Genomic DNA, 13066 nt, shown 5'->3' on the forward strand with positions numbered 1-13066 from the left:
TGCATGACAAATAAGGCAAAATGGATCTTTAGGATTTAAATATTCTAATAAAGGAGTGAAGTTTACCCTTTAAAATGTCACAAATCCCAAAGAATTTTTAATTCTTCTATCAAAACACACCCATAGGAGGCATGTATACGAATAAGAAAAAAAGGAACTCAATCAATAATGTATGGCACTTTAATAATTTTGTCAAAATCTTTAATACTGACCACAGGCCTTCCAGCTGCAGTTGGTGGCTGCTTTGCTAAAAGGGACTGAAAAACACACAAGAGTTCTAAGGTTAGACACTTATAGCATGTACTACTGTATTTTGAAAAGTATGTAGGAATGGTTTACCCATTAACCACTCTAAATCTGCTTCTGATATAATTTCATACCTGTAACTTCATAAGAAACACTTGATCATCTTCTGCCACAATTTCCTTCTCATGGACAAACTGAAATGAGCAACATATAAATCATCAAGTCTAATATAGCATGCTAAAACCATTAATAACATACTTTCTAGACTAATTATTTTTAAAAAAATTCAATACAAACATTACATATATTTACACGAGTGAGCTGCCCGACCCAAGCCCCTATGCAAAGCTGTCCAATGACCATCTGCAATAGTATAAATGTTTGATAGCTGTGCTGTCTAATACTCTAGCCACCAGTCACCTGTAGCTATTGAGCATTTGAAATGTGGCTACTACTGGGCACCTGGGTGGCTCAGTAGGTTAAGCATCTGAGTCCTGACTTCAGCCCAGGTAGTGATCTTGGGCTCGGGAGACTGAGCCCCACATCCAGCTCTGCATTGAGCATGGAACCTTCTTCAGATTTTCTCTCTCCCTCTCTCTCTGCCCTCCCCCCACCTTGTGTCCTTGCTCTCAAAAAAAGGAAAGAAAAAGGAAAAAGAAAAAGTAAAAGAAATGTGGCTATTGTGAATCAGGTAGTGAAAATTTAATATTATTTAGTTTTACTTAATATGTATTTAAAAGCCATATGTGACTAGTAGCTGCGGTACTGGACAACACAACCTTAAAGTCAATAGGTATATTAATCAGGCCTACGTCAACCAACAGTTAGGTGTTTTAAAAGGGCCAATAATATCCCAGGTGAGTGAAAAGTGACTTGCGCCTGGTTTCTCTGAAATAAAAATAAAATGGCTCTTCTACCTGCTGAATAATTAGGCAAAAAGAAGCAGCAACCATCTCTCGCTTCTACTATTTCTGTACAATATATGCTATGGGTCTATTTCCCACCAGCAGCCAGAGTAATCCTTTGAAAAGGTCAAGCAGATTACATCACTCCTCTGCTCAAACTCCCCCTCCACTCGCTTTCCATCCCACTCAGAATGGAATTCAAAATCCTGACTCAGCTGAATGAGAAGGCCCCGCAAGATCTTAACTCTGCCTTCCATCTCCTATCAGTCTGGCCCTCCTTTTCACTTTTTTCCAGCCTCTTTGTCGCCTCCTACATTCCTGCCTCAGGGCATGTGCACTTTCTGCTCCCTCAGCAGGCAACACTCTCCCCTCTAATCAGAGCCATTCCCTAACCACTCCTAGAACAGCACCCCTCCCAAGCCCCTGCTCCCCACCCCCCACAACAGGCCTTTGGAGCCACAGCACTTATCCGCACTTGAGCAGTGGCATGTGCACTGATTTACTATTGCATCATTGTCCTATTTAGCACCCTGTGCATAAACAGTGGCTCAGGAGGTATGAGTGGGATGAATAAAAAACAACTTACAACACCATTCTGTTGGTAAAAGAGAATGGGAAAACTGTTGCTTTTTTTTTCTTGATGTGTTTATTTCTTTTAACAGACATCCAAACCAAACACCATGCCAACTGAGTTTTCATTTGTCATTAATAATCTTATTTCTAATTACCCACAAACAGAAGACAGATGCTCAGTTTCAATGTTTGTATTTTTTTTCAATGTTTGGATTAAGTAAGAATCTTATTAAATGTTAACTTAAAATTATTTTTTCTAAAGCATGTCCACTTAAATGTCACTGCCAAGTACTGCATGTAAATACTTCTGTTTATACAACTTTTGAGAAACATCTGTAACATCTAACTATAGAATATGATGTATTACTTAACATGGAATCAAAATACATGAAAGAAGAGTACTTTCTGGAAGCAGATTTAAATAGATACAGAACGACATCTAATAGTTAAGACTAAACTGGAAGCTCCTGGATAGCTGTGGGCTAACCTGGATAACTAGCAACTATGGAGAAGATTCCCAATCTGCCTCAACAGATAGAGGCTGGTAAGATTATTCTACCAATGTTTTTTGGCTTTTGGCTGAGTTCTAGGATAGGAAGTTCACAGTGTCAACCTACTCAAACTCTTCAAGATCCACATATTCACTACCAATTCATTATTTCCATTAGAATATGGAATCCACCCTAGTATTTTCTAATATAAGTATGCCAAAGGCTAAGGAAGAATTCAGTAACTGAACAGCTGGTTTATATTTCGATAACACAGATTTTTATTTTGAATTGACATTAGAAACACCCAAATTATACATAGAAAACCCGGTGGTAGGAAAGAACCTCCCCCTTACTTTTCCAACTATAATCTTAGAATTATGGACTCCCCACTCAGTTTAAAAGGCCAAATACTGAGACTATATATACTAAAACTGTTACCTTTCGGACAGGTGGCTTAGTTATAATGTCTTCAAAATTATCTTCTGCCTTTAATGTCTGAAAATTTTCATGTAATATTCCTATTTTCTTATCATTATCCCACCCTGCTGGACTGGAAAGAAACACATATTATAAATCTCAAGCATTTATACAGTCATTCCTTCATTAAATCCATGATCATATTAAATGAAACAAATCTGACCAATTATGAAGACCTAATCAGTTGGTTAAGCATCTGCCTTCTGCTCAGCTCATGATCCTAGTGTCCCAGGATAGAGCCCCACATCAGGCTCCCTTTTCTCAGCAGGGAGTCTGCTTTTCCCTCTCCCTTTGCCCCTTCCTCATCCACTCCTGCTATCTCTCGCTATATCAAATAAATAAAATCTTAAAAACAAAACAAAATGAATCAGCTTATAATTATAATTTACTAATTTCTACATAAAAGGTTCTTAATCTTCCTGATTTAAAAAATGCACAGTTATGGGATGCCTGGGTGGCTCGGCTGGTTGGGCAGCTGCCTTCGGCTCAGGTCATGATCCCAGTGTCCTGGGATGGAGTCCCACATCGGGCTCCTTGCTGGGCAGGGAGCCTGCTTCTCCCTCTGCCTCTGCCTGCCATTCTGTCTGCCTGAGCTCACGCTCTCTCCCTCTCTCTCTCTCTGATAAATAAAAAATAAATTAATTAATTAAAAAGCACAGTTATAGGGGTTCTTGGGGGGGTGTCTGGTTTATTATTACCTCTCAATGTATTCACATAACTTTTTGAAAGCATGTCTAGATTATACATTGGGTCCTTTATCAAAACCAATCAAAAAGTAAGTAAATACACAGATATATGCACTCAACAATTCAGCTATATATAATAGGAAGGGAATCCAAAAGGGGCTCAAGCCAGCAATAAATCTAACAGGCAAAGATTAACAGATCATGGCAGGTTATAAATAAAACAGTCTAGAAGAGAGTCTCACCTTTTCATCATGCAAAGATCTATTGGTCTCACTTCAAAACCAAAAATGAGAATTCACCACCAAACTGCAGCAATAACACATGATTAAATATACACTGACGGGGATACTTACATAAACACTGCATCTTTTTCCACAACAACAGCAGGAATCTTATAGGGAAATCCATACAGTTTCTGAACGATATATTTATATACTAAATCTATATTTTTGTTTTCTTTTACTGAAGTGTAAATAAGCGCTGCACCATCTGAATAACACCGTTAAGGCAACTTTTAGACAAATCCCATGAAGAGGTACCATAAAGTTCTGTGTTCTCAGCTTAACAGTTACATGCATAGTAGTTTCAAAAATAATTCTGAAAGGTACATTATAGGTAGTCAAGAATTTCAAAGTATAAAATACATATAAGCTAAAATGCAAATAAAACAATCTTTACATTATCAACTTCATTTAGGAGGGCAAAAGTCTCATTAAGCCAAGAAAGTAAAAGTAAATTTAACAATACACTGCTACTGGGGCACCTGGGTGGCTTAGTGGGTTAAAGCCTCTGCCTTCGGCTCAGGTCATGATCCCAGGGTCCTGGGATCGAGCCCCACATTGGGCTCTCTGCTCTTCGGGGAGCCTTGCTTTCTCCTCTCTCTCTCTCTGCCTGCCTCTCTGCCAACTTGTGATCTCTGTGTCAAATAAAAAAATGAAATCTTAAAAACAAAACAAAACAAAAAAAACCACTGCTTCTACGTCTCCATTTAAAGCCCAAGACATGACTGGCTTTGTTTTTAACCTTCCTAAACTTCATGAGGGAGGGATATTATTTATCAACAACTATTTTGCTTACATTTTTTAAAAAAATGGTGTATACTAGTATCTCTTGTGGTTTTCACTAGCCCTGGGAATTAGAACTTGAGTACCAAAGCTCTGGAGACCTCTCTGAAAAGAGATAAACCAAGAGGTATCATCAGGACACTTTCAGGCATGATTCAAGGCAAAAGTTGATTTATGACCAAAACTTGAGTCCTTCACCGCAGGATATATTAATTAAAGCAGACCCTACCAAATGGTATGGCAGATCCAAAGATCAAGAGAGGCCTGTGGAAAAGGGGCCGATGATATGGTCGGAGTGGCTATCAGAAATTCTATGGCCACTGCTAAGGACCACACTCCAGCATTGCTCACTGTGTCTTGAGATAATAACTTAGACCAAAGGGAAATGTTGGGAATGGTCAAACTTCTACTTCTGAAGTGGGATACTCATATTTACTGGAGCATGAACTGAGGCTTATGAATCTAAAAGTGGTATTGCTAATTACGACTTCTCATAAAACTTGATAGAAACAAACATCATCATCTTAAGTAAAAGCTTAATTATGTCAACTTTTCATTAATGAGTGATTTTTTCTCATGAGAACCAGCTTATGATGCAGCTGAAAAATTTGCACTGTAATTAGCACTGAAAAAAAAAAAAAAGCTTAGAAATAAAGATGATTTTGAACTGCTGCTTTCACACACGTGTGCACGTGTCTATCTTGAAGTGACTTCTCGTTTGTATTCTTTTAAAATCAATGGGCTCTCCTAAAGGTAATTATTTTAGCAGAGTCTCCTACTGATTCCATTTCTGTATGCACATTTTCAAGAAGAGGATTAAATAAATGTTTAAAGAGACTACTCCCAAATCTGCTAATCTTCAAAGATAACAAAAAGTCTATAGACCTCTACTTCAATTACTCCCACTTTTTGTCTTCTTTTTAAAGTCTCTTATGTAGACAAATGCCCTTCAATTCAACCCAAGTCAACTATTATGTGACAGGAAAAAAGAAAGGGCTAGGGCTACAGAGAGGACAAAGTACTGAGGGGAAAAGGGGAAAGGGAAACTACCGGTGTCAAGTGATCTTATTCATTATCCAGCTAGACTTCTTGTAAGTGGTCCTTAAATTAAATGTCCATTAATGAAAATGAAAATGAAAAACTAAAGACTCTATAAACATGTATATATCACTTATGATTCCTGTCTACTCCTAATGTCATCATTTCTTCACTTTTCAGACACAAAAGCTTTGGTCAGGAATGCAACCACAGACTCTCTGGTCCCAGAGGGGTGGGAGAGAACAGCTCTCCTCAGTGCACTCAAGCTGTGGCAGTTTTCAATAGCAAATTATCTTAAAAGCATTCATGTACAACCCTCATTTTATCCTTCTTTTAGCTGTGAATGTTATTCAGTGGCTTCTCGAATCGGTGCAACCTAGACAAGATTCCTTATAACTGGTTTTCTAACCTTGTGATCATCAAAATCACCCAGAAAGCTTTTTAAAAGTAGAGATTCTTCAGCCTCACCTTGAAATGTTCCAATTCAGCAAGGCTTAGCTGGGCACAGCCAGATTTTGAGACCATTGCATTAGACTGTATATAGAGATGGTAACACACTGAACATATTAAAAATGGGAACACACAAACCTAAGTATTGATCTCGCCCCCAAACACTACTCCTGATAAATGAATACTACTATCAAAATGTTTACAACGCCAACTCATTAGAACCTTCCACAAAAGACTGATAATTGGTAATTATTTTTCTTAGGCATAATCCTTTAAAACACAGCAAATTAAAGTTACATATTTCAGTACTTACTTTTATAGCTCAAAATACTCAGATATAAATGATTTGGGAGCTAAACTGAAATTTCTAACCAGAGCAGGAGGAAAAAAGCTTACAGAATTTCTAAAGTCCATCCATGTAATTCCCTTAATTAAAAAAAGCAAATAAACAGGTAAAGTACATTGCACTGATCAACCAGGAAAAGGATACATTGTAAACAAAACTTCCGGATATGCGACTGAATAAAATCAAAATGTTCATCTCTGTAGTCATGTTCTTTCTCCAATACACTAATGGCATCACACTGTTGAGTTAAAATAATTTTAAAAAAGTCATTAACTTTAATCAAAGTTAAATATAATGATGTAATAAACAGTTTTGGGTAGGGGAGCATCACAAAGCTACCACTCCAATATGGTGACTGAATATGAGAATATGAGAATATCGATTACTCCTATCTGTCTAGATTTTTTTAGCTAGAGTCAAGACTAAGAATAATCTTCTTTAAAATGTATTAATGTCCATGCTCTATTGGATGCTGAAAATACCAAAGACAAAGTTCTGGTATAAAGGAATAAAGAGTAACGGGACAAGCAGATGGTTGCTCACACCTGCTGACTCAACTCCTTTTGACTTAAACAGTTTTTAAGTTCTAAACTCTATTCCAGTTCTATAAAACACTGTGTGTCTGGGAGTCTGCACCTTTACCTATTTCCTCTTTGCTCCTCTGTGTATCTGGTAACTCTGAACTGACCTTCAAATCTTTTCGGCTCTTTTGTTCACTGTGATTACAATCTTACCAACAGCAAAAAAAGGGGGAATGACAGGCTATTTTTGAGCTGTCACCTGTACAGTCAATGAGATGATTCTGAATTCGGCTTGCTACACTAAAATGTTACAAAAAATAAACATGATGTCCAAATTACTTCACCAAAACCCTTTGGAACTGAAGGTATGAAACTGAAAAATAACCACTTAATAATAACGTTCACTATACCTAATATTGGTTTGGGGGTCAAATCTGATATGCTTTTTTTTGTTATGCATATATACATCATACAACAGAGTCTCTTTGTATAATCACGAAATTGTCCATTTTACAGAACACAGAGTAATTGCTTCAAATTACTAAAGATATTTATCATAATTATATTGTTGACTTTTGATACTTTTGGTGGAACACACTTAAATGAAGTAAGAGATCTGGACCTAAGGACAAGAAGACATTCAGTCTCTGAATCTCAATTTCGAGTCTTTAAGGGGAATTGAACTGCCATTATTTCTCTGTCCTGAGACACCTCTCCCATCCCCTTACACATTTTAAAAGCTCTTAAGCTACTATAAAATTGACGATAGTCTTAGAGTCTGTGAAGTACAACAGATAATCTCTTTTGGTTTAAAAATCTTATGAATCTGACTCATTTGATACTAATTCAGGTCCCTTTAAGCTTAACATTTTTCCTTTGAAAATAAGAGTTTTGTTTTGTCTTTTTTTTTTTTTTTTACAAGAGACAAGTTGTGTAAAACAAGAAAAGTATCTGCCAACAAACAGCTCTTTGTCAAACAAAATAAAATAAACCACACACAAAAAGATTCTAGTGTGAGTTTAAAAACCTTTTTACAGTAGAGAGCGTCTAGGTGGCTCAGTGGGTTAAGCCTCTGCCTTCAGCTCAGGTCATGATTTCAGGGTCCTGGGATTGAGCCCCCCCCACCCCGGCCTGCTCAGCAGGGAGCCTGCTTCCCCCTTCTCTCTGCCTGCCTCTGCCTACTTGTGATCTCTCTCTCTCTGTCAAATAAATAAATAAAATCTTTTTTTTTTTTAAGGATTTTATTTATTTATTTGACAGTCAGAGATCACAGAGAAGCAGGCAGAGAGAGAGGAGGAGGTAGGCTCCCCGCTGAGCAGAGAGCCCGATGTAGGGCTCCATCCCAGGACCCTGGGATCATTACCTGAGCCGAAGGCAGAGGCTTTAACCTACTGAGCCACCCAGGTGCCCCTAAATAAATAAAATCTTAAAACAAAAACAAAACCTTTTTACAGAAAAGGTATAAGTAACAATTAACTACACCACAATCACTATTTGAAATGCAGATACCAGATTTTGATTTTATTATTTTAAATGCTATCCCCGTTTCTTTGTTATTGATAATTTACAACCGTAAAGTTTAAAATAAAACTTAAGCTAGATTAATTTTTTTTAATCATTGTTATTCCAAAGATGAGTAAGTGCCATACCTCCCTTCAATTATGTGCAAATTTTTATGTTATGGAAAACATTAATAATTTTATATCTCAACAGGTTTATATGTTCTGTCATTTCCTTAATATTCTATGATTTACAAACAATAAAGACATACTACTTAGGACCAAATGGGAAGAAGATGAACTTGAAGCAGAAGTTATTTTTAAAGGGAATTTGGTTTTATGAAAAAAGTGTATATAATGATGGAACTAAATTAGCAGGATTTGGCAACAGCAATACTATCAGAACCTCTTTAGCAAATATAAAGCCCTTGATAAATACATAACAACTTTACATAATGAGTACTAGTAGGTGTTTAAGTCTATTTTATCTTAAGTATATAATCTGCTGATATTAGGATATTAGTGTATCACAATTTAATGTAGAACGTGTTTTATAAAAATCAATACTGAAGTTCTCACCTTACCTGTAGTATTTCTACTCAACTGACTGACAATGAAGTCTAACTGAAATTAGGAATATGAAATTCAATCATGAACAGAGTATCTGAAGTAATGTTTTCTTTCAAAGAAACTATGATTAAGATCACAAATCCAACATGTCATTATCATTCAATTTTTTAAACTATTATTTCTATTTGTTAAGAAAAATTATCTAGGAAAGCTAGTTTGTCAACTCCAAAAGGAGGCTGGAAAACAAAACAGTTGGTCATCCTTGGTTAATACCAGTAGTAGAATCTCTAGGAAGGAAGCTAACCTTTGTGCAAACTACTAGTACTGGGATGCCCAAGTTATGTGTAAGTGTGTCCGCACCCAGAGGTAAAACCACACTGTCGTCTTTGTCTTCCTGTGACCCAGTATTTCTTCTTTGAGGAGAGGCTGGAAAATCTTCTCCCGGCTCTACATATTCTTGGAAGTCTCTAATCACTGAAAATCAAAGTAAATAATTGAATACATAGTTTAGAAATTGCTCTATTTGAGCAGGTACCTTTTTTGCCATAATCTAAGTATGTATTTTAATGAGACTTTATACTTAGTCTTATGTAAGAGAAGAAACAAAAAGGGTTTGAGAAATCTGTTTCAAAGACAGGACAGAAAGACTAGACCCACATTAATTATGAGGAGGCAGACTACAACACTAAGTGGCTTCAAAGAGTGGGGTTCAATGTAAGCCCAGTTCTGTCTGTGCAAATTACTTTGGGAAAGTCACATCTGGCTTTGCTTTTCTACATTCTCTAATTTACAAAGGGGACTAAGAGGATAAAAAATAGGTGTGTGTGTGTGTGTGTGTGTGTGTGTGTGGCGGGAGGAGGGGTAGGGGGGAGTGTTCCACAATTTAAAAGTTAGACGTAGGGGTAGCCTGGGTGGCTCAGTCAGTTAAGCATCTGCCTTCAGCTCAGGTCATGATCCTGGGGTCCTGGGATGGAGCCCCACATTGGGCTCCCTGCTTAGGGGAGCCTGCTTCTCCCTCTCCCTTTGCCCCTACCCCTGCTTGTGCTCTCTTGTTCTCTCTCAAATAAATACATAAAATCATAAATGAACAAATGAATGAATAAATGAATGAATGTCCGACCTACATGACTTTCTAACATTACTTTCCTTTCTCTAAACCCTTTATTCAGGTCTTCTCCTTTTTACTGAGGTGCAAACCTGGGTCATATTCACTGTAATCCTGGTAAGAATTAATGAGGTATAACCAATGCTGATAAATTTTTAGAACTCATTTGCAAGTCTGTCAAAACCTTCACTTTACAAAAACAGTATACGTATATTTCCGACTACTCACACTTTTGTTCCATTTCTTTCATTTCTTCAGGAGGAATTTTCAATTTGTCAATATGTTCTCTAACAACACTTGCCCATTTCTGTAGAGAATCCAAAGCAGTCCAAGGCTTTGACATATCCACAACTAGCATAACTAGAGTGTCCTTCAGAGAAATGGCATCCAGTGAAAATTTAAGGAGGCCCTTGTGATACAGGTCTCCATCTAAGATCCATACATTACATCTTGTTTGATCTATAATAGATAAAAGAAAGTTACCAAGGCAACAGGATTATTTCATTATTCAACTAACAATACTACTTAGCATCTTAGGGCACCTCCAAAGGAGAGGTCTCCTTTGACAAGCTTCAACTATTTAGGTAGGTCATATCTATCAACTTAGTAAAGCCCTAACAAACATTCAGGACAATGATTTAACTGCCAATACAGAACACCAGCAGCTTCTACTGCTGATTTCTCAAACCCAAATCACGGACACGAATTACATGTTTCTATTCTTACTATCACAAACTCTCTCTCTCTTCTTATCAGCAGCGATACCCATGCATATTCAGGATATACATAAAAATAAGAAGGCAAGTGATGTATACAAGAAAAAATGGCTGATCAGATTGAAAAAATCTGGGGAGTATGACATTTTTGTGTCAAAAATGAGAACGCGAAAAGGGAGTGAACAAAAGAACCCTAGGATACTATTATTTTACTATCTGAGGGGGAAATGAACTGAAAAATTGAGATTCTTCAAGGATAGCAAGAAAGCTAGTCTATACACCAGAATACCTTAAGATGTTAAAAAATATCACTATATTAATTCCAATCCCCAAACAATAAAAGTATGTTCACATTTTTATTTAACTATTCACTGACTAGCATGACAGACTAGGAAAAGAAAAGTCAGACTAATACGAGCAGCAGTACATCTCAATAAATGACACTCACCTTCCCTGTCTTCATCATGAACATTTAAGTACAAATATTCCAAGCCTCTTCCTTTCTTGTACTCTTCTATTCCCTGAATTTTTCTTATTAAGCTTGTTTTCCCAGCTCCATCTTCACCTGCAAAGGAAAACGAGTCTTTTAAATTATAATATAGATTATTTAAAGATGCTTTCTAGGGGCACCTGGGTGGCTCAGTAGGTTAAAGCCTCTGCCTCCGGCTCAGGTCATGAGCCCAGGGTCCTGGGATGGAGCCCCGCATCAGGCTCTCTGCTCAGCAGGGAGCCTGCCTCCCCCACACCCGCACCTCTGCCTACTTGTGATCTCTGTCTAATACATAAAATCTTAAAAAAAAAAATAAATAAATAAAGATGCTTTCTAGTGTCAAGTGAAAAATCCAACTAGAACTAACCTCAACCAAAAGGATAATTTGATGGACGATATCTAGGTAATTACACTTAAGATGCAGACTTCACCTCCAAGATGCTTTGTCCCTGCTTCTCTACCCTTCTTATTAAGTCTGGTTCTATCCTATTACAAATGGCTTCCTCTGTGGGTATTTCAGAAAGTTCAACTCTTAGGTCATCCCAGTTTAATATACAAGGGACAAAAAACTCTTCCTACTGACTGACTTTCAGTCTTAAGGTAAAGACTTTTAACTGGCCCAGTTTGGGTTACGTACCCACCCACGGGCCACACTCATGGAGGATGGACGGTATATCAAAACTGACCAGAGCATGTAATTGTGGCTGTAGCCTCACCAAAACCATAAAGTCATAAGAAATATTAGTAAAGGAGAGGAGTGGGGGTAGCAAATTGAACAAGAACAAGGGTAGAAGGAATGCAGAACAGACAAAAATAAAATGTAGACTTAAAAAATATTAATCGCAAAAATAGAAGAAACAAGTGTTTGACAAAGATGTGGACAAAAAGGAACCCTCCTGTACTGTTTTTGGGAATGCAAACTGGTAGAGCCACTGTGGAAAACAGTATGGAGGTTCCTCACAAAGTTAAAAGTGGAACTACCTTACTGTCCAATCATCACACTACTGCGTATTTACCCAAAAATACAAACCACTAATTCAAAGGAATACAGACACCCCTATGTTAACTTCAGCATTATTTCCAATATCCAAACTATGGAAGGAGCCCAAGTATCCATCAATAGATGAATGGATAAAGAAGATGTGGTTTATGTATACAATGGAATACTATTCAGCCATAAAAGAACAAAATCTTGGCATGTGCAACAGCATGGTTGGAGCTAGAGAGTATAATGCTAAGCAAAGTCAGTCAGAGAAGACAAACACGTATGATTTCATGCCTATGTAGAATTTTGAAACCAAACAAGCAAAGGGAAAAAAACAGAGAGAAAAACCAAGAAACAGATTTTTTTTTAAGATTTTATTTATTTATTTGACAGAGAGAGATCACAAGTAGGCAGAGAGGCAGGCAGAGAGAGGGGGCCTGATGCGGGACTCTGAGATCATGACCTGAGATGAAGGCAGTGGCTTAATCCACTGAGCCACCCAGGTGCTCCAAGAAACAGATTCTTAACTATAGAGAACAAAGAGATGATTACCAGAGGGGAGGTGGGGAGGTGGGGAGGATGGGTGAAATAGATGAAGGGGATTAAGAGTACACATTTATTGTGATGAGCACTGAGTAATGTATAGAATTGCTGAATCACTCTATATTGTATACCTGAAACTACTGTGACACTGTATGTTAACTATATTGGAATCAAAATAAAAAACTTGGGGCTCCGAGGTGGCTCAGTCAATTAAGCATCTGATTAGATTCCATCTCAGGTCTTGATCTCAGGGTTGTGAGTTCAAGCCACGAGTTGGGCTCCACACCCACTGTGGAGGCTACTTAAAAAAAATTTTTAAATTAAATTAAATAAAAACTTGAAAGAAAAAAATGGGGAGATG

The 13066-nt window shown here is 37.3% G+C and overlaps 1 protein-coding gene across 1 annotated transcript in view; it reads right to left on the reverse strand.

Annotated features, from left to right (window-relative positions):
- DYNC1LI1 (dynein cytoplasmic 1 light intermediate chain 1) overlaps positions 1-13066 on the reverse strand; it is a 42426-nt gene that overhangs the window by 5044 nt on the left and 24316 nt on the right. The window contains exons 3-10 of the mRNA XM_082724216.1: positions 11136-11252; positions 10200-10430; positions 9171-9340; positions 6421-6514; positions 3732-3867; positions 2654-2765; positions 381-440; positions 213-257 (exon numbers count right to left, since the gene is read on the reverse strand). Of these exons, the coding sequence (XP_082580342.1) occupies positions 213-257; positions 381-440; positions 2654-2765; positions 3732-3867; positions 6421-6514; positions 9171-9340; positions 10200-10430; positions 11136-11252 (965 nt within the window). The remainder of the gene's footprint in view (positions 1-212; positions 258-380; positions 441-2653; positions 2766-3731; positions 3868-6420; positions 6515-9170; positions 9341-10199; positions 10431-11135; positions 11253-13066) is intronic.

The sequence above is a fragment of the Mustela nivalis genome (assembly GCF_964662115.1).
Source record: "Mustela nivalis genome assembly, chromosome: 1".
Taxonomy (NCBI): Eukaryota; Metazoa; Chordata; class Mammalia; order Carnivora; family Mustelidae; genus Mustela; species Mustela nivalis.